At 43.0% G+C, this 25,282-nt stretch overlaps 1 protein-coding gene across 1 annotated transcript; it reads left to right on the top strand.

The window, feature by feature from the left end:
- The first annotated feature begins 811 nt into the window (after positions 1-811).
- TLR8 (toll like receptor 8) lies at positions 812-18,356 on the top strand. The gene is made up of 2 exons (XM_081222538.1): positions 812-866; positions 15,092-18,356. The coding sequence occupies exon 2, from the start codon at positions 15,098-15,100 to the stop codon at positions 18,203-18,205; it is 3,108 nt and encodes a 1,035-aa protein (XP_081078664.1). The 5' UTR covers positions 812-866; positions 15,092-15,097; the 3' UTR covers positions 18,206-18,356.
- The last annotated feature ends 6,926 nt before the right edge of the window (positions 18,357-25,282 follow it).

Raw genomic sequence — 25,282 nt, 5'->3', positions numbered from 1 at the left:
CCTGCTTGGGGCTAAACCTTCTAGGGCCTTCTCTCTGAGAGCTTAAAATCCAACTCACTTATCAGAGCAAATCAGGAAATTAAATTTTCCTGCCTCATTGCTTCTGCTTATCCATTCACTCACTCATTCAGTGAACATTTATTGAGCTTATAATACGTGCCAGGTACTGGCCGAGGTGCAGGGACACCCAGGAGGGAGATGCCCACTCTGTGGCCACAGCCTGGTGAGGGACCCATGCCCACCTCACCACGTGCTGTCCTGCAAATGTGTGGAACGAAGACGAAGCGGTGCAAATGTTATTTAACTACATCCATGAATTCTATGAGAAAAAAATGAGTTTGTGCAATCCTAAAGCAAGTACACATTTGTGGCAAAGTTGAAGAAGAGACACTAACATATTTTAAGGAAAAGGAAAAATTTCCCCATTTCTCCCTCATTTCCCCCCAGTCCTGCTTCCCAGAGCTCACTGCTCTTAACATTTTGCTGAGGATCCTTTTAGCCACCCCTCACCCGCCCTCACGTACACACAAATAAACCCAAACTCACAAAAATGCACCGATCGATCTGGCTCGGGTTATATTTAAATCATGTTATAAATGACTTTTTCCTACGCCCCCCGCATTTCAGTTTTGAAATTTTACAGCCGAGTCAATAAGTGATTTGGCAATAGTTAAGAAATCACAAGGTCCCTTCTTCCCACATAAGCTTTTGCAAACCACAGGCGAGGTTCTGCTGATGGTAAAGCGGCCAGTTTTAGGAAGTTGGTTAGTTTCTTTGTCCATGTGCGCCCGTAGCACAGCGGGTGCCACTCCGCAGCACTGCAGGTTCTAGAATGAGCAATTAGAAAGGACGACCCCAGAAGAGTGGTAAGGCACTTCTATTCTTTTAACAAAGCTTTCCAAGAAAATAGAGGATTTCTGACCCCGAAATAGGGTTTGGTGGCAAATGGTGTGACCAAAGAAAGTGATGAATGGGCAAATCAATGTAAAAAGGCGAAGTCTTGGGGCAACTCTAAATGTAGACAGAGTGGTCCAGTGTGCAGGAAATTTCAAAAATCAAATGCAGTGGTCTTATCATTTTCAAGAGGAAAAGAAGCAAATTCCAAGTTAGGAATTGAACTGGGGTATGACTTTCTGGTCCTGCCAGAAACGGTATTCTCATCTAGAGTGAAAGGGCTAGGGGCAAAGCAGGTGGGGAGGTGTTTGTCCTTTGCTCTTTCCACAGAAAAAGACAGCCTCTCTTGGCCCACTCCGGGTCGCTTGCTAGTGCCTGGGCAAAGCCCAAACTTCATCTCCTACCAGGAGCTTAATGTGCATTCATAATTGCTACTTTTCTTGTTCAGAGTTTTTAAGTAAAGATGTTACTATTTCCATAATCATATTCTATAGTGTTTAGACATAGCAGGTGGTAGTTTGTGTTACCGTCAGGAACTGTCAGATTGAAAACGTTTACAATTTTTAAGAAATGGTATGTTTTCTAGAAAACTGAATGAGATTAAGAGCCATTGCAAAGACTGACTTCAAGAGACTCCCATCCCACATTTACCTTAGTATCTTCTTTTCCACGCTCATTTAGTGCTTATTAAAGTTCTTGGAGTTATTTTTTTTACCAGTATTTAATGTATATATAAGTTCTTGAAGTTCATATTTTGTATCCAGTGAATGCGCATTATAGATCTTGAAAGTAAATTAAGTCTACCCTGAAATTATCTGATGCTTTACAAAATGACTGCAAGGGCTCATAAGGAATTAGGCCAGCAGGGCCAGTGACACAGATGGAATTGCATTTGAACGTATCCAATTTTGACTTGATATTTGTAAACTGCTGTGATAGCCAATATAATTGTATTATAAGAAAGTAGAAATAAGATAAAATAAAACTAAACTGGAAAAATGCACCCCCCGTCATTGGTGGAGGGTGGAAGGCAAGGACCTAGCCGACTCCTGGCCTCGGGGAGAGGTTCTTAGCCTTGACTGTATATTAGAATCACAGAGTGAGCTTTAAAAAATCCCGCTGTCCAGGCTGAACCACAGACTAATGGAATCAGCGTCTCTGGAGTGGGCTGGGACATTCGTAGCTTTTCAACTTCCCAGGTATCTCATTGGGCAGCTGAAGTTGAGGGCCACTGTCTTCGGGCAGCATCTGAACAGCTCTCTTGGTCCTTTCCTTAAGGAGCACAGACTTTTTTAGGGGGTGACAAGGCCTCCAGGAAGACCCAAAGCTTATTCATTAGCCCCTTAGCTTGATTCCAGAAAGCAAAATAAAAGTTCCATGTATGCCTTATCTGAAAAGCTGAGGCAGTGGATCGGGGCGAGGGCACTTGATGAAGTCCATTCTTCATTCTGCTTCTCATTCTTTCATGTAATAGTCCTACAAACTGCACGGGGGTTGATGAGAGAGAAGGCAGTCCCATGGAAACCCAGACTGACAGTATCAGGGTATGTCTCGCAGGGGAGGATGTCATGACCCAGGGTCAGTCTTGGAAACTCAGTTGGATATTATTTGTGTGTCTCAGCGTCACCTTTGGGGTCTACTGAGGGGGATGTCATTCCAGTGAAATATCATTTGAGTTCAACTGAGTTACTAAATGGAGTTGAGGGATTTGTTATTTTTTTAAGTATTTCCCCCAATTTAGAACTCTTCAGGGCTATGCAGGCACAGTACATTTAAACGCATAACCCATGGTTCTGGATCGGCATTAGCCATACAGGCTGTGTTGACTTTTCAGGTGGTTACAAAGAGCCACTAGCTGGTGAATATGTCTAGAATCAGTGGATTTCCAGTTGTTCTGTGGCATTACAGAGCACCTGGAAGTACTCTCTGTGAGACTGATCAGTGGAAAGGCAAGGTGGGTAATACCCCCAGCATTTAAGTCCAGAAGGTTCCAGGTATGGCTTTGGTGTTTCTGCCAAAAATTGAAACCAGATCACTGCCAACCAGCCACTTGGTACCAATTTGTTAACTACGTGGGTACCTCTAGGCTCAATTTCCAGTCTGCCACCTACCATCTAAGTGACCTTGGGTAAATGAGCCTCTGAGCCTCAGGTTCCATGTCTGTAAAATGGGGGCTTATGATAGCACCCACCTCACTGATTTTTATGAAGCTCAGACAAGAAAATGCATGACTTGTGCTCCCAGTGTTTGCTTCATGATAAAGCACTCAACAAATGCATGCTACCGTATTTCCTAGAATTCAAATAGCATAATTTTTCTTTTTCTTTTTTTTTTTTTTTTTGCGGTACGTGGACCTCTCACTGCTGTGGCCTCTCCCGCTGGGAGCACAGGCTCCGGACACACAGGCTCACGGGCCCAGCTGCTCTGCGGCATGTGGGATCCTCCCGGACCGGGGCACGAACCCGTGTCCCCTGCATCGGCAGGCAGACTCTCAACCACTGTGCCACTAGGGAAGCCCCCTTTCATATTTTTATGTGTATGAAATCAGGCTCCATCTCTTCATCGATACGTGCATTTAATGTGGTAATGGTTTCTTTTGTCTTCCAAAGCTGTTAGTGAATCCATCAAACATGGAATGGATCAGGTCAAGTATCTATTATTAACTGTAAATTTCATCTAAGGTGACAAATTCTGTCTGCCCAGCCATTTCTTTATTAATTTACTTTCATAATATCAGTATATCAGTGGTCAACATAGTCAACTGCAAACACATCAGAACCCATGAAAAATTAGAAATATTTCCAGTTTGGCAAACATTTAGTTCTGGTGGAATCCTGCATCATGCTCAAAGAGCTAAGTCATTCAGTTGGGCGGATTCATCACATTTTATAATCAGTAGGTGCCCTTGATCCTTTCATGTCAGGGGGGCATCAGCAGGATCTATTCTTTTTTTTTTTTTTTTTTTTGGTTTTAAAATTGTTTTATTTGGGAAAAGTGCGTCTTACAAAAGGGCAGCTGCAAAATACAGAGACCTCTGCAACGATTACTTGTTTTTGCTTAACGTGAAAGAATGAGTGGTATCCAAGGAATCAAAGCAGTAGATGGACAAACCAGGGGCATCTCCAAGTTATTTTCAGGAAATAGAGCAACAAAACGCAGATTTATAATTTCTGATCAAGGACTGCTAACAATTTAACTTTAGCTTATCTCGTGGATTACCACCTCTCCGTCCCCTTTTAGTGGAAAAGCATGACTTACTACTGCAAGCCAATTACTCCACTACAGGAAACGCCTTAGAACATAGTTTCGAATCACACCTGTCTAACTGCAAAGCTCAGGGATGGAATGAGGCAAATACCCACAAAAACGAACAGAAAAACCCGACAACAAAACCCCTCAAATGAGGACAAAGGTTTGTCAAAAAGTGCCTGGACTAGAAAGTCTAGGAGATCGTAAAACATTAAATACAACCGTGTAACTGAGACCCAGTTTGTGTTAATACATGAGATAACCAGAGAGTTTGAACTTCTATGGCTAAGCCCATTTCCCTATTTATATAGACAGAGCTAGCCCTGCTCTGTTAACAGCTACCAATATACTGCTTTGTCCTTTCAGATCTATTTGCCACACGAGGCTGAAACCACTAAACTTGAGTTTTTCCACTAAGGCTACAGACACTGCATCTGTGCAGGGATGAGAAGCTTGTTACACACTCACATGTACCAAGTCTATCAGCCCTTGGGAGTCAACTTCCAACTCTGCATTTATTTTATAGCAGGATCTATTCTGAGGAAGGGGTGCAACTGGGGAGATGGTCTGAGGCAAATCACCTCTTAGCAAAGGAAGCTTTCAAAGAGGGAGGAGGGAGGGGGCAGCTTTGCAACATCGCTGCTTGCAGCCTAGGAAAGGGGTGTGAAAAGATAAAAAGCTGTCTGTTCCAGGAAGGCAGCTTTAGATGCCTCACAGACCACCTTCACCCTAGATTGTGTTATGGTAAAACCTGCAGGGTTTATTTTAGCCTTGCGTGGTGGGGTTCGCTGCCTTTGCACCCTGCACTTGTGGTCTCTGCCCTGCCTACAGCTCTCGCCCCATGGGCTGGGCTCTGAGCGTGGCTCCTGGGCTCACTCTGACTCCCAGGGTGCACTCAGCTAAGGCAGGCTTTATTGAGCTGTTCCTCAAACTGCACTGGCCTTTCACAATTGTGTTTTTGGTGTCCACTGGGGCCCAAGGTGAAAAGGAAGATTTGGGTGGGGACTGAGATAGGTTGTTTTCGTTGTGCCGTTTGGTTCCCTCAGAGCCCGAAGGAGAGGATGGGCTTATCGTATACTATGGACCCAACCAAAGACCTGATTTGCCGTGGAAACCAGAAAAACGGTTGTGAAATTACTTCCTCAGTAGCGTGCAATGCTATATTCGACAGAGTGCAGGAAGTGAAGCAAATTTCTTTTTTGCGTGTGATTCATATGCTTTCTTTTTTTTTTTAATTAAGGGTACTTTTTATTTATTTATTTATTTATTTATTTATTTATTTATTTATTTATTTATTTATTTATTTATGGCTGTGTTGGGTCTTCGTTTCTGTGTGAGGGCTTTCTCTAGTTGTGGCAAGCAGGGGCCACTCTTCATCGCGGTGCGCGGGCCTCTCACTGTCGTGGCCTCTCCCATTGTGGAGCACAGGCTCCGGACGCGCAGGCTCAGCAGCCATGGCTCACGGGCCCAGCCGCTCCGCGTCATGTGGGATCTTCCCAGACCGGGGCTCGAACCCGTGTCCCCTGCATCGGCAGGCGGACTCCCAACCACTGCGCCACCAGGGAAGCCTCATATGCTTTCTTTAAAGAAATGGCTCTTGATTTTTTTTTCTGTGTGTTCCAAGGCAACACCCAGTGAAAGATGGAGACCGTGTAGGCCCAGTCATCCTCAGCAGGGTGTGCTATGCACTGAGCTCACTGGCCTGACCAAAGGGCTTTTTCTGGCAGCTTGAACTTGTCTCAGCAGTGGGTTCCACCGGTCAGCTCTTATTCCCCTGCTGTCTGCTTTTCCTATCTGCTTCCTGAGGCTGCTGTTGCAGAGTACCACCAATCTGGTGACTCAAAACAACAGAAATGTATCCTCTCCCAATTCTGGAGGCCAGAAGTCTGAAATCCAGGTGTTATCAACAAGGTGGCTTCCTTCTTGGAGGCTGAGAGGGAAAATCTGGGCCATGCCTTTCTCCCAGCTTCTGGGGGTGGCCGGCAAGCCTTGACGTTACTTGGCTTGTAACTGCATCCTTCCAATCTCTGCCTCTATCTTCCCATGGTTTTCTTTCCGAAGTGTGTCTGTGTCCAAACTTCCCTCTTCTTATAAGGACATCAGTCACTGAATTAGGGCCCATCCTAGTCTGGTATGACCTCATCTCAACTTGATTCCATCTGCAAACACCCTATTTCCAAATACGATCACATTCACGTGTAGAGGCTAAAACGTCAACATGTCATTTTGGGGGGACATGATTCAACCTGCAACACTCTCCTTTTCTGGTCCTCTTTCGTGCCACTTCCACTCAACCCTCGGCCTTCCCTTCAGCCTCTCCCGACCTAATGTTTACCTTGCTTTTCAGTAAGTATCTCCTACTTACCTTGTCTAGTTTCTGGGGACCTGATCTGAGCCCCAAGATGCCATCATTGGCAACCAGGGCCAATCTCACTTTGGGCACAGAAGACACAGGACCTCAGGCCCATGATGCTTCAAGCAAAGATTTTAATTTCTTTTAAAAATCAGCAAAAGAATGAATATATTCCAGCCTGGATTATATTTGTCTTTATACCAACGTGGTCATAAAATATAATTTTTACTATTTTTTTTTATGGAGGAAGGGGCCCATGAGGGCCAAAGTATCTCAGGCCCATGAAAGTCATAACTTGGTCCCATTGACAGCCACGTTCTCTTTTCTGATTTAACATATGCCAAGGACAAGCCAGAATTCTGTCAAAGTTCAGAATTTGTATTTTAGCAAGAGAAGATGGTACATACAGGATTTATTACAAAACACTTCCGATGGGCCAACAGCAGCCCTGATGATTACGCACAATGACGATTTCTGCCGTGAAACGAGAGGGCTCCTGCTAAGTGGATAAATAAAGATCATACTAGCCTTAGGTCAGTTTGGATCAGGTTTTGCTGCCAAATAAGTTACGATAAAGCCCGAAAATCTTCTGGTGCTCGGATTTTTAAGGATTTCAGGATTGCAGAGGGAGGATTGAGCATCTGTACAAGACAGGATCTGCATTAAGAAAATAAACCATCAACCCCTGTCCTGGGTGCCAGAAGACCTGATTCTATCGATTGCCGTGTCTGGGATTTTTCTTTTCTTTTTGCTTGTGTCCATCTTTCTTTGATGCTGGGTGAATTCCAGGTGACTGGCGCTGACGGTTATTTCCTACTCAAGAGTGGGACACCAAACAGCTGATGAAAAGCTTCAGCTGCAAGGACTGGCCTTCCCAACGATAGGTCCCAGCCTGGGATGGGAGCCAGCTTCTGGTTAGGGTGTGCCAGTGTGATTGGACATCTTTGTTGCGGTGCAGGGCCAGGGCTAGGGTGAGGAGAGTGAGGCTCTGGCTTTGGTGGGGAATTTCAGGGAGATAGGGTCCCCAAAAGCTCAGCAATCAACATACATAATATTTTAATGTTGTATTTTAAAAACATCAAATAGGCAAACTCTGGTCCTCAGGCTGGTTGCCTATTTCGGTAAATCAAGTTTTCTTGGAACCAGAGCCGGGATGGGGTGAGGCAGGTGAAACACTGCTTTGCAAGTGCAGGGTCCGATTCTGTCGTTATTTAATACTGATATATAGTCCATCAGGGACTTTACTGTTTTAAAACTAGATTCATCTTGATGACTACATTTTTGGGGGTCCCCTGAAATTTTACACTCGTGGCCCTGCTGCTGTGCCTGTCCATTTTCCCAATGCTCCAATCTCCTGCCTGGGGTGCTGGAGTGGGGCGTTTATCAACCAGGTGGATGTCAGAGGCCCCAGAGCCAGAGGAGGGAAGAGGATGGGATTCTACGCTCCAGATGCAAACTGTGCTTTAACCCTCCTGTTTGCTTTTTGACAGTTTGCCCCTGCCTTCACTTGTGCCTGAATTCCTGAACCGAAGGCTCTGGATTCAACCTTTCGAGGTAGTAAGTCTCAGGGAGGGAATCAGGAGGGGTCTGACTTCTCATGCAGACTTTCAACCCATCCCCTGTGCAGCCCTGCCTGGCATACCACTGCCCTGACTGTTGCCCGCCAGCCCCGGAGTCTTTCCGGGCTTGTATGCTGTGAATTGACCTCGCTCTGGTTGGCTTCAGCCTTCTCTGCTCTTCTGTGCCACCTCCCACTCATCCACCTGCTTTCCATCTTCCTCAACTTCATACCCATTCCTTGTCTGCTGTGGTCTCCTCTCAAGCCCTTTCTCACCTTGTAGGCTCCTAGCCCTTTGCTCTCACTTTAATGGGTGCCTTCAGCTGTCAGCCTCAAACAACAGAAATCTCTTTTCTTTCTTCCTCCCTTCCTCCCTTTCTCTCTCTCTCTCTTTCTTTCTTTCTTTCTTTCTCTCTCTCTCTCTGTTTTATTTGCATAGTTTTACTTTCTGTCTTATTTGCATAATTGCCCCTTTTCCCTCTATTTACAGAGTTGCCATTTCTCTTTTTTTTCTTCCGCATAGTTGCCATTTCTCTATTTTATTTGCAGAGTTGCCATTTTTCTTCTGCCAGGCTGGATGGTTTTTATTCATTGGTTACACCTTAATGGGGATAAATTCTCTCCAGTATCCTTCTTAGTTCTCTGGGACCTGGTTCCCTTTGATGTCCTTTTGGAGCCAAGACTTTTGGAAGCCAGAGGCACGGGTGCGGCCAAGAGGAGGAACTTGGCTGGAAAGGTGTGACTCTTGCTGCCAGGGCTTCGGGCTCTGCCCTCTTACCTCAGAGCCCGCTGAATGTTGAGCTAGGGTTCACTCTGTGGATGATGAGCCTTTGCAGTCCGTTTTGCATCTGTGAGGCCCTGAGGTGGATGGAGAGGCTTGAACAGTCAGGGTTTTCTCTTCAACATCTTTGCTAACTGCCTGCTCCCCACCTCCCACTCTTCCCATCCATGTACTTCTCTTCAAACTGAAGTTATTTGGAACTTGTCAACTGCTGTTCTTACCTCAGGACACATTTTCGGGAGGGTGGAGTCAGGAACCTCAAGCTCTTCACTCAGAAATCCTTTCTGCAATGTTCTGCTCATTTCCATGTTCCAAGCTTTATTTTAAGCTGCCTCAGATTCTCTGGGAGGCCATATTCATCCTGAAGTGTCAAAAAGCTCTTCTTCTGGTCTCCAGCGCCTCCTAGAAGCTTTTCTCCTCAATTGCTCAGTGTTGTGTGAGAGTCGCGTTTGGAATTAGATGTTGAGGCCTCAACGTGAGGCTAGGAAGGCTGCACAGCACCACCCTGTCCTCTGGACCCCCCCAAGTAACCACATAAAACTGTCTTGCCTACCAACAGCACTCTGTTTACCACGCTAAGGGAAGAGCCTGTAACCACCTGGCCATCTGTCCCCCAGGGGACTTTTTAAAAATTAATTTAAAAAATTTTTTATTAAGCTATAATTAAAAAGTATAATAGGAAGCTGACAAGCACCACCTCAGCCAGGTGATCAAGGTCCACATCAACAGTGAAAGTCGTGTATGTGCCCTAAGTGAGCTGTGACTCGAGTGGCACTTGACCTCTCAGGTTGTCCTCCCCCAAACCCATTACCCCAGTCTAATCATGACAAAGACGTCAGACACATCCCAACTGAGGGACAGTCTACATGACCATCCCCTTTCCCATCCTTATTTTGCTCCCTAGTACTTTCCACCATCTAACATCTTGTAATGTAACCTCCAAAGGGGCAGGTATTTTCATCTGTTTTGTTCATTGCTATATTCCCAGCTTGAAAACAGTCCCCAAAATAAAGTACATGCTTAATAAATATTTTTGAATGAATGAATAAGTGAATATAGAGCTACCTTTTCCTTTTTAATTGCTGCATAGTATTCCATTGTATGAATATAACATCCTGGTTTATTTAACCAGACCACTACTCATAGGCATTTAGATTATTTCCAGTCCTTTGCTATTACTAACAGCCCTGCATGGAACATCCTTGTATATAGGCATTTGTATATGTGAGGGTCTCTCTTACAATCTGCTTCTAGAATTGAAATTGCTGAGTCTAAGTATATCTCTCCAATTTTGATAGATACTACAGATTTCTCTCCATCTTAGAGGTGGCCCTAATTTAGACCCCTACAAGTAAGATATGGGAACACCTGTTCTCCACAGCCTCACCTACACAGTAGAATCAGTGAAAAATGGTATCTCAGTGTAATTTTTTGAGTGAAGTTGAGTATATTTTCCTTTGTTTAAGAGCCATTTGTGTTTCCTTTCTGTAAACTGTTTGTTAATATGTTTTTGTTCATTTTTTATTGAATAATTTGTCTTTTCAATTATGCTTTAAAAGTCTTTACATATCAAATATATCACCCCCTTATCTGTGATATGAACTGCAAATACTTTCTCCTACTTTATTTCACTTTTGGCATTGTTTACTGTGCTTTTTGTGAGGCAGAATTTTCATCTGTGTGTGGTTTAACTGGTCAGTCTTTGCTTTTTTTTATTTTTTTGACCTCTGCTCTATTATTTTTTCATGATTCTGGAGTAACTAGGCAATGCAATTAGACAATAAAAATAAAGTAGATTGCATAAAGGGTGATAAGAAGATCATCATTATTTGTAGACGGTTTAATTGCTTAGCCAAGAAAATCACATGGAGAGGCAACTATTCCAAATAATCAGAGAATTTAGTATAGCGATTTGGTATAAAATTAATATATAGAAATCTACAGTCTTAGTGTACACCCGTGAGAACCTGTTAGAAGGTAAGATAGGAGTGATCCATTCACAAAAGAAGAATGATGAACAGGACTTGCCCTATCAGATGCTAGCATACCTAAAAACTGTAATTATTAAGACATGTGGTACCAGCATGTGAATGATGAAGAGACTGACAAAATCGAATAAGAGTCTAGAAATAGATCGAAATACATAGGAAAGTTAGCATATGATAAAGGGAGCAATCAGATTGGTGAGCAAAAGATTATTCAATAAATGATGGTGGGGCAACCAGGTCTCCATTTAGAAAAAAATAATGTGGGTCCCCACCTCACATTTTATGCCAAAACAATTTCAGTGGGATAAGATATTTCAATAGAAGAAAATGAAATCATAAAAGTACTAGAAAAACAGGTGCTAAAATTGTTGTAGAACTGAAATGTGGAAGATCCTTTATGGCTTACACTGCCCCGGATGATCTCATTCACACTCATGGCTGTACTTGTCATGACTCACAAATTCATCCCTGTACCAGAACTCTCCTCTGAGTCTAAGATGCACATATGTAACTGCCTACTGGATGTCTCCACTGGAAGATCACAAACTCAGCTCAAGTTCAACATGTCAAATTTAATTAATACTGTTCACTCTCCACTTCCCCAGCCCCAAATGATCTTTTTCCCTCAGTGAATGGCACTCTCTCTCATTCATCCAGTTGCACAGACCAGAAACCTGGAAGTCACCATGAATTCTTCCCTCTCCCTCATAATCCAACCTCCCCATTATAATCTATTGCCATGTCTCTCAGTGTTACCTCCTAAGTATCTCTTGAATCCATTTCTCTTTATCTCCATTGCCACCAACTTGGTTCACGCTACCATCACCTTGTTCCTGAAGGTCTGTGCCCTCTTGCCAGTGATGACTGTAGAATAATGAGCATGGTACCACCTTCAGAGGCTTGCATTGCTCCTCAGATCAAGATCAAAATCCACTCTCATCTTTTCTTAACATCCCTGACTTTCTTTCAGTCCCTTAAATTCATGTGCTCATTCAGACGAGGACTGGAAAAATGTCCATTGACTGTAGTGACATGGAGATACTGAGGACCTCTGCAACATCTCTATTCGTCATCTCTCACATGCCATTCCAATCCTTTTAGCCCCGCTTCTTATTCTGAGTCCTACTGTTGCAAGCAGTTCTCTGCAGGTTTCAATCGACTTTGAGGACTTGAAACCTGGTGTGCTCTGTCTCAGGCCCACACCATGCCCCTCTTGATTCCTGTCCAGGGCTCCTCTGAAGGCACAGCACGGGAAAATCAAAGGAATACACGCAGGGCCTTTGCATATGCTGGGATATTCTTTTGACTTCTTTCTGTTTTATACATGCCAAATCAACCTTAAAATCACAGTTCAAGTTCCACTTCCTCAGGGAAACCTTTCCCAGCCACCATGAAGAGGTCAAATCCTCTTCTTTTTAGGCTCTTCTAGTGTCACTTACTTCTTGGTGTCACTGTTGAAATCTCGTTGCGTTTCACTCACGTCTGTTTAACCCACTAGACTGTAGAGCTAACTAATAAGCTATGCGTGTCATCAAATAGATTCCCCCCCCAAGGCCACCCACTAGCTAGGAGAGGACAAGGAAGAGTCAGGAAGTAACTTCCAAAATGTTCACACTTGGAAATCACATAGGCTTAGATCTGCTTAGGTGCTGAGCAAACATAATATTGCCTGGGTTACTTGCCAAAGTTCCTTGCATCCCTGAGCTTCGTTACGTCCTTGGCACACCTGTGTCTCCCAGTGGAGATGTTGAACTTTGAGACCTGGAGTGGCCTCTGCAAAAGCTGCATATTTTCAAGCTGTGAATCATCTTTTAACACACATTTTCTAGATGTATTAGTTTTCTTTTTTTTTAAAGTGTTTTTTTAATTTTAAAAATTTTTTTTATTTTTTTATTTATCTTTTATTTATTTATTTTTTTTGCGGTATGCGGGCCTCTCACCGTTGTGGCCTCTCCCGTCACGGAGCACAGGCTCCGGACGCGCAGGCTCAGCGGCCATGGCTCACGGGCCCAGCCGCTCCGCGGCACGTGGGATCCTCCCGGACCGGGGCACGAACCCGTGTCCCCTGCATCGGCAGGCGGACTCTCAACCACTGCGCCACCAGGGAAGCCCTAAGTGTTTTTTTTTTTATTAATTTATTTTTGGCTGCGTTGGGCCTTTGTTGCTGCACGCAGGCTTTCTCTAGTTGCAGCGAGCCGGGGCTACTTTTTGTTGTGGTGCGTGGGCTTCTCATTGCGGTGGCTTCTCTTGTTGCAGAGCACGGGTGCTCTGGTGCGCTAGAGCACAGGCTCAGTTGCTCCACGGCATGTGGGATCTTCCCGGACCAGGGATTGAAGCCATGTCCCCTGCATCGGCAGGCGGATTCTTAACCACTGCACCACCAGGGAAGTCCACCTAGATGTATTAGTCTTCCATTGCTGCATAACAAATAACCCCCAAATTTAAACACTTCAAACAGTACACATTTATTAGCTTAAATTTCTGTGGGTTAGAGTTTGGGTGGGCTTGCCTGGGTTCTCTGCTTTAGGTCTCATAAGGCTAAAAATCAAGGTGTTGGCCAGCTGGACTCTTATCTCAAGGCTCTGGCTGAGGATCCATTTCCAAATTCATTTGGGCTGTCAGTCAGCTTTAGTTCTTTGTGGTTGTAAGTTCAGGGCCCCCATTTCCTTGCTAGCTGTCAACAGGGAGCCACTGTCAGCTTCTACATGCTGCCTGCATTCCTTGTCAGGGGCCCGCCCCCTACATCTTTAGGTCTGCAGTGATGTGTCCAATTCTTCTGCTTCCCACCTCTCTGACTCTTCCTTCTGCTACTAGCCAGAGAAAACTCTCTGCTTTTAAAGGCAGGTGCTGTAGTTGGAAATAACTACAAGAGGCTGAAAATGCCTGGAAGTTCTGTTCCACTTTAATTTTCATCTCATAAGGAGCTGGCTTTTCCTTAGCTGTTACACATGGCAATAATTATTGATCCTCAGAATACTCAACATCCATGTAAAAATCTTTTCTAATATAGTAAGGGTATGGCAGTGACTGTTAGTTCACTAACCCTAAATTCCAGGAGAATTTAAAAAGAAAGCACGTACTTGGTTTAACGCACAATAAGGACGTGAGTTGGGCTTTAGTGAAAAATAGTTTAGTAAAGATTGGTCTCCACACCCGGTGAAATAAGATTTTGAGAGTTTTTTTGACTATAACCCTTGATCATACCAGTCACATTAATCTGTTCATTGCTTCGTATAATTACCAAAATAATATATTCAGCCCCCGAAAGAGTTGCAGAAAGTGAGGCACTCTACTAAATGTTACAAAGGATGCATAAAAATATAAAACGTCATGTCTTCCCCACAGAAGTTTACAAAAGCAAAAGAATGGCTATTCATGCCAATGTTTGTATGATAAAGGACATATAAATAGTAGCCTCCTTAGAAAACATTTTTTGAGTGCTGTCTACATTTGAGGAACTGTTCTGGCATAAAGATTTCAAAATGAGATTGTGTAGCATGATGGTTAGTGATTAAAAATGCCATGTTGGAATCAGATGGCCTCATCTCCCCTCTACAGTGTGTTATCCTTCTGAAAGTTAGTTAAGTCTCTGAGTTTGTTTCTTCACTTACAAAATATGGATAATAATAGAACCTATCTCGTTTGTTGCTGGGAACATAAACATGGGTGAGAAAATGTTTATGTTTGGCGTAAAACGTGACACTCTGTTTGCTATTATTATCGACAGAAAATGTCCACTTTCATGCTAGGACATAAGAGAATTTGATACATACCATCATAGAGGTATAGAAAAATTGTGGGAAATACCAATAAAATATATGCTGTGTAGGTAAAAGGTAAGAGTCATCTCCGGATCTGGACTCTCCTTGGGACTGGCCAAAGTTTCCTCGAGTTATGCTAATAGGTTGAAGCGACAGATATATAGCTTGCTGTGCTATAGATCTGGCGTGAACCATAGCCAGGGTCCAGCATCAGGCCCGTTATGGTGGTGAGGCATCTTGATGAGTGCTTCTGCAAAAGCTTTTCAGGTTTTCTTGTCATCACATTTCAGATAGCTTCATCTTTCGCTTCTTTGAGCACCACGAAGCTGAACACGGTCAAAAACTAAAATCGTTTGGAACCTAATTTAATGCAGTGTATTTAACAGTTAAGAGAACTCCCACTTCAAAACTCAGGCCAAGTATGGTTGAAGCACTGTGAATTTCATCATGAAATGCCCGGCAAATATTGCCACTCTCATATTGTGACTCCACTTTGATTTTCTTTAGGAAAACATGACTCTTCACTTTTTGCTTCTGACCCGCCTTTTCCTGCTAATCTCTGATTCCTGTGAGTTCTTCGCTGAAGCAAATTATTCTAGAAGCTATCCTTGCGATGAGACAAAACAAAATGGCTCTGTTATTGCAGAATGTAACAATCGTCAATTACACGAGGTACCCCGAACAGTGGACAAAAGTGTGACAGAACTAGACCTGTCTGGTAATTTCATCAGACGCATAACAAATGAATCATTTCAAGGGCTGCGAAATCTGACTAAGATCAATCTAAACCATAACGTCAAGCTATGGCCCCAGAATGAAAATCCCACTGTAAAGAACAGTATGACTATTACAGACGGAGCATTTCTCAACCTAAAAAAACTAAGGGAGTTACTGCTTGAAGACAACCAGTTACAAGAAATACCGGCTGGTTTGCCAAAATCTTTGAAAGAACTTAGTCTAATTCAGAATAGAATAACTGTGTTAACGAAAAAGAACACTTCTGGACTTAGGAATCTGGAAAGTCTCTATTTGGGCTGGAACTGTTATTTTGCTTGTAATGAAACCTTTGCCATAGAAGATGGAACATTTGTAAACCTTACCAAGTTGAAGGTGCTGTCATTATCTTTTAATCCCCTTTTCCACGTGCCACCCCAACTGCCAAGCTCCCTAACAGAGCTCTATCTTAGCAACACCAAGATCAGAAACATCAGTCAAGAAGACTTCAAGGGACTGAGAAATTTAAAAGTACTAGATTTAAGTGGGAACTGCCCGAGATGTTTTAACGCGCCATTTCCCTGCATACCTTGCAAAGGAGGTGCTTCAATTCAGATACATCCTCTTGCTTTTCAAACCCTGACCCAACTTCGCTACCTAAACCTCTCTAGCACTTCGCTCCGGAAGGTTCCTGCAACCTGGTTTGACAACATGCGTCATCTGAAGGTGCTGCATCTCGAATTCAACTATTTAATGGACGAAATAGCCTCTGGGGAATTTTTGGCAAAACTGCCCTCCTTAAAAATACTTGACTTATCTTACAACTACGAGCTGAAAAAATATCCACAATACATTAATATTTCTCAAAAATTTTCTAAGCTTACATCTCTCCAGATATTGCATTTAAGAGGTTATGTGTTCCAGGAACTTAGAAACGAAGATTTCCAGCCCCTGAGGAACCTCTCAAATTTAATGGCTATCAACTTGGGCGTTAATTTTATTAAGCAAATTGATTTTACCGTTTTCCAATCGTTCTCCAACCTGAAAATCATTTACTTGTCTGAAAACAGAATATCACCCTTGGTCAGTGATACCGAGCAACAGGATGCAAATGGCCCCTCTTTCCAAAGGCATATCCTTAAGCCACGCTCAGCAGATACTAAGTTTGACCCACATTCGAATTTTTATCATGACACCAATCCTTTGATAAAGCCACAGTGTTCCAATTACGGCAAAGCCTTAGATTTAAGCTTGAACAGTATTTTCTTTATTGGGATAAAGCAATTTGAAGGCTTTAGGAACATTTCCTGTTTAAATCTGTCTTCAAATGGCAACGGTCAAGCGTTAAATGGAACTGAATTTTCACTTTTGCGTGGTATCAAGTATTTGGATTTGACAAACAATAGACTAGACTTTGATGATGATGCTGCTTTCAGCGAATTGCCATTGTTAGAAGTTCTAGATCTGAGCCACAATGCGCACTACTTCCGAATAGCAGGGGTAACACACCGTCTAGGATTTATTCAAAACTTAACTCAGCTGAAAGTTTTAAACTTGAGCTACAATAGTATTTTTACTTTAACAGAACCGTACCTGAAAAGCATGTCCCTGGAAGAATTAGTTTTCAGTGGAAACCGCCTTGACCTTTTGTGGAATGCTCAAGATGCCAGGTACTGGCAAATTTTTAAATATCTCAGCAATCTGACACGGCTTCATTTAGCCTCTAATAACCTTCAGCATATCCCCAATGAAGCCTTCCTTAACTTGCCCCGGAGTCTCACCGAACTATATATAAATGATAATAGGTTAAATTTCTTTAACTGGTCATTACTACAGCAGTTTCCTCATCTCTGCTTGCTTGACTTAAGTGGGAACGAGCTGTCCTTTGTAACTGATAGCCTATCGAAATTCACATCTTCTCTTGAGACACTGCTACTGGGTCAAAACAGGATTTCCCACCTGCCGTCCGGCTTTCTTTCCGAAGGCAGCAGTCTGACACACCTCGATTTAAGTGCCAACCAGCTCAAGATGATCAACAAATCCACGTTTGAAACTAAGACCGCCACCAAGTTAGCCATTTTGGAACTAGGTGGAAACCCTTTTGACTGTACCTGTGACATTGGAGATTTTCGAGAATGGATGGATGGAAATCTGAACGTCACAATTCCCAGATTGACAGATGTCATTTGCTCCAGTCCTGGGGATCAACAAGGCAAGAGTATTGTGAGTCTAGAGCTCACAACTTGTGTTTCAGACACCATTGCGGCAATATTCTGTTTCTTTACCTTTTTTGTCACCATCTCAGTTATGCTGGCTGCCCTGGCTCATCACTGGTTTTACTGGGATGCTTGGTTTCTCTATCATGTGTGCTTAGCTAAGGTAAAAGGCTACAGGTCTCTTTCCACATCCCAGACTTTCTACGATGCTTACGTTTCTTATGACACCAAAGACGCCTCTGTCACGGACTGGGTGATCAATGAGCTGCGCTTCCACCTGGAAGAGAGTGAGGACAAAAATGTGCTCCTCTGTTTAGAGGAAAGGGATTGGGACCCGGGACTCGCCATCATCGACAACCTCATGCAGAGCATCAACCAAAGCAAGAAAACAATATTTGTTCTAACCAAAAAGTATGCCAAAAACTGGAACTTTAAAACAGCATTCTACTTGGCCTTGCAGAGGCTAATAGATGAGAATATGGATGTGATTGTCTTTATTCTGCTGGAGCCAGTGCTGCAGCACTCGCAGTATTTGAGGCTGCGACAGAGGATCTGCAAGAGCTCCATCCTCCAGTGGCCTGACAACCCCAAGGCAGAAGGCTTGTTTTGGCAGAGTCTGAAAAATGTCGTCTTAACTGCAAATGATTCACGGTATAACCATTTGTATGTCAATTCCATTAAGCAGTGCTAACTGACGTTAAGTCCGGGTTCACCAACATACTAAGAATGCACAGCAATGACCCTTCTGTCTTAGCTATCACCTGGTGTGTAACAAATTACCCCCAAACTTAATGGCTTAAAATGATACAATTTGTTATCTCATAGTCTCTGTGGATCAGGAGTCCAGGCGTGGCTTATCACTGGGTCCTCTGCTCAGGGCCTCTCAAAGGCTGTAATCTCCATGTCAGCCAGGGCCACAGGCATCTGCTAGGGTTAGCATCCACTTCTGAGCTCACACTCATGGGTGGTTTTCAGGGTTGAGTTCTTCCTGGGCTGTTGGCCCAAGGCTGCCCTCAGTTCCCGGCCATGTGGACCCCTTGCTGTGGCAGCTTGCTTCATCAAAGCCAACAAGAGAGAGAGATTGCTGACACAGTGGAAGTCGCCATCTTTGTAGTCTAATCAGGGAAGTGATAACCCATCACTTTGGCCATATTCTGCTTGTTAGAATTAAATCACTGGCCCTGCCAGCTCCATGGCAGTGATCACCTCAGTCCTGGAAAAGTAGTCCATGACCGAGATGGGCGGTTGTGATAGCCTCGCTCAGCCTGCCATCTTGGTCATAAATGGTGAATACCAGGAGAGGGGACCATTGTGGCCATCTTAGCAGTTGGCCTACTATACCTTCATTTCAGTATCTCAGAACTTTTGCAACTATGATACTTCTGATGTTAAGTTGCTATTTAGATTTATCATATATCCATGGCTATGTGGTTATATTATGCTGTGTTTGCATTAGTCCTTCTTTTACAATTACTTTTATAAATACTGGCTATAATATTTCACTTCTAAGGTTTAGATGCCATTTAAAGGCTAAGATGCATGGTATTTAAAGTGTTTTGCTTTTTTTTTTTTTTTAACTTCTTAACCATTTTTTTAAAGTGTGCAGCTAAATTAGAAGCATTTGGAGTATCTGTCAATTGCCATTGCTATAAATCATGAAATTAATGATGAAAATGCTTCATTTCCCATCATGAGCATACAGTAAATACACAGTAGGGAAATAGATCTATAATATAAAATAAGTTACCTAAACGTCCATCGACAGATGAATGGATAAAGAAGATGTGGTACATATATACAATGGAATACTACTCAGCCATAAAAAAGAACGAAATAACGCCATTTGCAGCAACATGGACGCACCTGGAGATTATCATACTAAGTGAAGTAAGTCAGAAAGAGAAAGATAAATACCATATGATATCACTTATTTGTGGAATCTAAATATGACACAGGGCTTCCCTGGTGGCGCAGTGGTTGAGAATCTGCCTGCTAATGCAGAGGGGACACAGGTTCGAGCCCTGGTCTGGGAAGATCCCACATGCCACGGAGCAACTGGGCCCGTGAGCCACATCTACTGAGCCTGCGCGTCTGGAGCCTGTGCTCCGCAACAAGAGAGGCTGCGATAGTGAGAGCCCCGCGCACCGCGATGAAGAGTGGCTTCCACTTGCCACAACTAGAGAAAGCCCTTGCACAGAAACAAAGACCCAACACAGCAAAAATAAATTAATTAATAAACTCCTACCCCCAACATCTTAAAAAAAAAAATATGACACAAAGGAACCTATCTACGAAGCAGAAACAGACTCATGGACAGAGAACAGACTTGGTTGCCAAGGGGGAAGGGGGTGGACTGGGAGTTTGGGGTTAGTAGATGCAAACTATTACATATAGAATAGATGGACAACAAGGTCCTACTTTGCAGCACAGAGAACTATATTCAGTGTCCTGGGATAAACCATAATGGAAAAGAATACTAAAAAAGAATGTATATGTAACTGTCACTTTGCTGTACAGAAATTAACACAACATTGCAAATCAACTATAATTTAAAAAATAAATAGTGGCTTCCCTGGTGGTGCAGTGGTTGAGAGTCCGCCTGCCGAGGCAGGGGACACGGGTTCGTGCCCCAGTCTGGGAAGATGCCACATGCCGCGGAGCGGCTGGGCCCGTGAGCCATAGCCGCTGAGCCTGCACGTCCGGAGCCTGTGCTCCACAACGGGAGAGGCCACAACAGTGAGAGGCCCGCGTACCGCAAAAAATGAATGAATGAATGAATGAATGAATGCCCAGGGGATTAAAAAATAAAATAAAATACCATCAACACTGGGTTTTTGGAGAATACTTAGGAAGAAAAAGCTTTGGTAGAAATCAAAGGGGGAACAGTTTTCATAAAGTTTGTACATTAAGATGATTATTAACAGAGAAATTCTATCTTTAGTTTCTACTCAGAAGACGTAATGTCAGAATGCCTACCTGTCGGTACCCTTTATGCAGTTCTGCCAAATGTAACAATGTTGGCATTCCCTACCACCTCTGCTACCCCTTGGTTCCTCTGCATCTGTCCATAGCATCTTCTATCCAGTGTAGTATGAATCTTGACGAGGTACCTTATGAACTTGAACTGAAAATAACTGGAAATTATTCGAGCGTAAGAAAGTAAAGTCCCTTTAGAATGAAAAGAAGAAAAATCTCCAGTGCACCATAGTTCCTTAAGTACAGTCTCTTAATTAATCTTGCAGCATGCGTTATCTTTAAATATGAGTTTCTAAGGAACTGAACGAAACGATGTGTCTTAGTGTAACATGGACAAAGTGGAAATCAGTCAAGGACAATTTTAGCTTTGTCACGTTGAACCCTGTTCTGTGACCATGATGTTAATAGAAAGGTATTTATGCTTGCATTTGTTGAGGCATGAAGACAAATATCTAAAAGCAGGGCCATTCATGGTGGGGTGCAGTTACAGCTCATTCCTGTGGATGCCACATTAACTTGTTGTCTGGTAGAAGCTCATTCCTGTGTTCTCTGTTTCGGTAAAATTAAAATGTACATTTTTTCAGTGGTAGTGATTACAGGTCTATGTTAAGCTCACATGCTTTGGCAGTGTCCTGTTGACAGAATGACAAGTTAATGAAAGTCACAAACAATTTTACCTTTTCCTTAGCAAATATCTTCATAAAGTGAAGGTAGTGAAATCTATGGTTAATAAAAACATTTGTTCTTGAAACTCACTCATTCCTCATTTAAGATACCATATGGAAAAATCAGAACTGTAATTTTGTTGGTTGGTTGGTTGGTTTTGTTATGTTTTACGGGAGAAGGAAGGATTATTACTTGCAGCAAGTAAGGAGAACACCAGGGATCCTTGCAGAAGCAGTATCTCCCAGACCTTTAATTTGTTAAAGAGAAAGCATTGTTTTGTTTTCTGTTATTTTAAAATGAATATATGATAATACCCATATACAAGCTTTTAAAAATTCAAATTTTACAAAGGGATGTATGATTAAATTTCAGTCTCCCTCCCAACACAACTTCGCTTCCTAGAGACAATCACTGTTAAAAGTTCTTATGTATCCTTTTGTATTATAAGTGTAAAGGCTCAGTTGCTGTAACCAAGAGATCCAACAATACCGAAGTTTATTTCTTTATCCCGTACGCTGTGGCCTGAATGTTTGTGTCCTCCCAAAATTCACATGTTGAAACCTAACCCCCAAGGTGATGGTGTTAGGAGGTTGGACCTTTGGGAGGCGATTAGGTCATGAGAGCAGATCCGTCATGAATGTGATTAGTGCCCTTATAAAAGTGGCCCAAGAACCCTCCCTTGCCCCTTCCACCATGTGATGGAACAGCAAAAAGATAGCTACCTAGGAAGTGTGCTCCCACCAGACACTGAATCTGCCAGTGCCATGATCTTGGACTTCCCAGCCTCCAGAATTTTGAGAAATAAACGTTTGTTGTTTATAAGCCCCCCTGATCTCTGGTATTTTGTGATAGCACCCTGGATGGACTGAGACACCCATAACAGTTCCAATGAGAATACTTTGGGTTGGCAGGGCAGCTGTGCTCTACATGGCCATTCAAGATCCCATGTTCCTTTCTCTTGTTGCTCTGCTGTCCCCCAGGGAATTGGCATCACCTCCATGGTCCAGGTAGGGTCACCGGTAAGGGTGGGTTCCAACTGTAGGCAGGGGGACAAATAACAAGGAAGAATACTCAGACCAGTGTCTTAAGGCCTAGACTCAACAGCGGCAAACACCTGCTCCCCTTCCATTAGTGAGGACCTATTTGACGCCACATAACTGCAAGGTATGCTGGGAAATATATATATTTCAAATATAACTATGGAAGCAAGAGAAGGGATTTGGGAGACAGCTAGCAGTCTCTGCCACAACTTCTAGAAGCTTTCAGTTTGCATTATCTAAGCCGTTAATTGCTCTTTTACTATAAAGGAGCAGACTCTATACTACTCTTCTACATTTTGCTCTTTTCACTTAAAATTTCTCAGTGTATATTTTTCTTTTTAACAGCTGCATGGTACTGACTTATACGAATGTACCAGAAGGTATTTTCCCCAGCCTTTATTGCTGAACGTTTAGATTGCTTCCAATCTTTTGGTATTACAAATAATTCTAAAATACTTACATCTTCGTGTTCACGTATACCTATCTTTATAGACTAAAATAAGTTTAGTACAGTGATACTCAAAGTGGTCTGCAGACTGATGCTGAGTCACACCCTGGGGTGCATTCTCTGCACTCTCAGTACCATTTCCTGCCACGTGGAGACTCCATCTCAGAAGGCAGTCTCCATTCGTTTGATGCAGCTGGTTCCTACTCAAATATTTTACACTGTTCATGCAACAAAAATTGAGTGAGCACCTACTGTGTGCACCAGATGTCAGTGTGTCAGAGCACACTTGTGCGGAGTCATTGGACCAATGGTGACTGGCCTGCCCTCCCATCTCCAAGTCCGGGCCTCAGGTGAGCATGTTCCCTCGGGGTGAAAGAGGGGAAGGAAGAGAGGGCTGTGGGAAGGAGCAGCTGTGTTCCAGCAGTCAACATCTGTGTGTGTGAAGGCCTCTCTGGGAGGTCTACCAGGCCTCCATGCCCCAACTGGTCCTGCCATGGTACTGGAAACCATCCACACAATGCTCATTGCTACATGCTAAAGGAGCCAAGAGTTAGAGCATGAACACTTTAGCTATAATTAGATCCTCAGACCCCTTCTATTGAGATCGAATAGGCCTCACACATTCCAAACCTCTTCTATCTTTTTCAAGGCTCCATCCTCCCCTATTGTCACCTTTGGTGGTGAGAATACAAAAGTATCGGGCCTGGGATATCTCACCTTTTACCTCATCTATCTTCTTCAGTTCACAATTTCTACTTAATGGACAAATGCTTTTTGAATAACTTATACGTGGTGGTTCCAAAATGGCCAAAATCTATCAGCTAACCAATGGATAAATAAAATGCGATATAGCCATACAATGGAATATTATTCAGCCTTAAAAAGGAAGGAAGTACTGAGACACACTACAACATGGATGTGCCTTGGAAACCTGATGCTCAGTGAAAGAAGCCAGTCACAAGAGACCACATATTGTATGATGCCATTTATAGGAAACGTCCAGAATAGGCAAATCCATAGAGACAGAAATTAGGTAAGTGGTTCCCTGGGGGCTGGGGAATTGTAAAAAGATGGGAAGTGACTGCAAATGGTAAAAGAATTTCTTGTTGGAGTGAGGCAGATGTTCTAAAATTCATTATAGTGATGGTTGTACAACTCTGTGGATCTACTGACAGCCTTATTTCTCTTCTTTGCCCTTTTTTGGGTGGCTTTTCTAGCATCGCCCCACCATGTCTGAAGCTCTTGGCATTTCTACTCTTCACTCTTTTTTTTTTTTTTTTGGAATTTTGAATTTTATTTTATTTATTGTTTTATACAGCAGGTTCTTATTAGTTATCCATTTCATACATATTAGTGTATACATGTCAGTCCCAATCGCTCAATTCATCACACCACCAGCACACTCCCGCCACTTTCCCTACTTGGTGTCCATACGTTTGTTCTCTACATCTATGTCTCTATTTCTGCCCTGCAAACTGGTTCATCTGTACCATTTTTCTAGTTTCCACATATCCGTGTTAATATAAGATATTTGTTTTTCTCTTTCTTACTTCACTCTGTATGACAGTCTCTAGATCCATCCACGTCTCAACAAATGACCCAAGTTTGTTCCTTTTTATGGCTAATATTCCATTGTATATATGTAGTACACCGTCTTTATCCATTCGTCTGTCAATGGGCATTTAGGTTGCTTCCATGTCCTGGCTACTGTAAATAGTGCTGCAATGAACATTGGGGTGCATGTGTCTCTTTGAGTTATGGTTTTCTCTGGGTATATGCCCAGTAGTGGGATTGCTGGGTCATATGGTAATTCTATTTTTAGTTTTCTAAGGAACCTCCATACTGTTCTCCATAGTGGCTGTATCAATTTACATTCCCACCAACAGTGGGAGAGGGTTCCCTTTACTCCACACCCTCTCCAGCATTTGTTGTTTGTAGATTTTCTTTTTTTTTTTTAAAAGATTTTATTTATTTATTTATTTTTTAATATGCTGTCTTATTTATTTATTTAGGCTATGTTGGGTCTTCGTTTCTGTGCAAGGGCTTTCTCTAGTTGTGGCAAGCGGGGGCCACTCTTCATCGCGGTGCGTGGGCCTCTCACTATCGCAACCTCTCTTGTTGCGGAGCACAGGCTCCAGATGCGCAGGCTCAGTAGTTGTGGCTCACGGGCCTAGTTGCTCCGTGGCATGTGGGATCTTCCCTGACCAGGGCTCGAACCCACGTCCCCTGCGTTGGCAGGCAGATTCTCAACCACTGCGCCACCAGGGAAGCCCATGTAGATTTTCTGATGGTGGCCATTCTAACTGGTGTGAGGTGATACCTCATTGTAGTTTCGACTTGCATTTCTCTAATAATTAGTGATGTTGAGCAGCTTATCATGTGCTTCTTGGCCATCTGTATGTCTCCTTTGAAGAAATGTCTGTTTTGGTCTTCAGCCCATTTTTTGATTGGGTTGTTTGGGTTTTTTTAGCTTTTTAAATTTTTATTTATTTATTTTATTTTCGGCTGTGTTGGGTCTTCGTTTCTGCTCTTCACTCTTGAAGTCCTCTCTATCAGCTCACTTTGGTCCTCTGCTTTTTTCTTGGAGCTGGTCAAGATTTGCCAAATCCCTCTTTGGCACTGATCTCTGATTGTTGGC

This window comes from Mesoplodon bidens, assembly GCF_964165515.1.
Source record: "Mesoplodon bidens genome assembly, chromosome: X".
Classification (NCBI taxonomy): domain Eukaryota; kingdom Metazoa; phylum Chordata; class Mammalia; order Artiodactyla; family Ziphiidae; genus Mesoplodon; species Mesoplodon bidens.
Note: the sequence above shows the minus strand (reverse complement) of the source record. Positions and strands in the feature narration are given on the sequence as shown.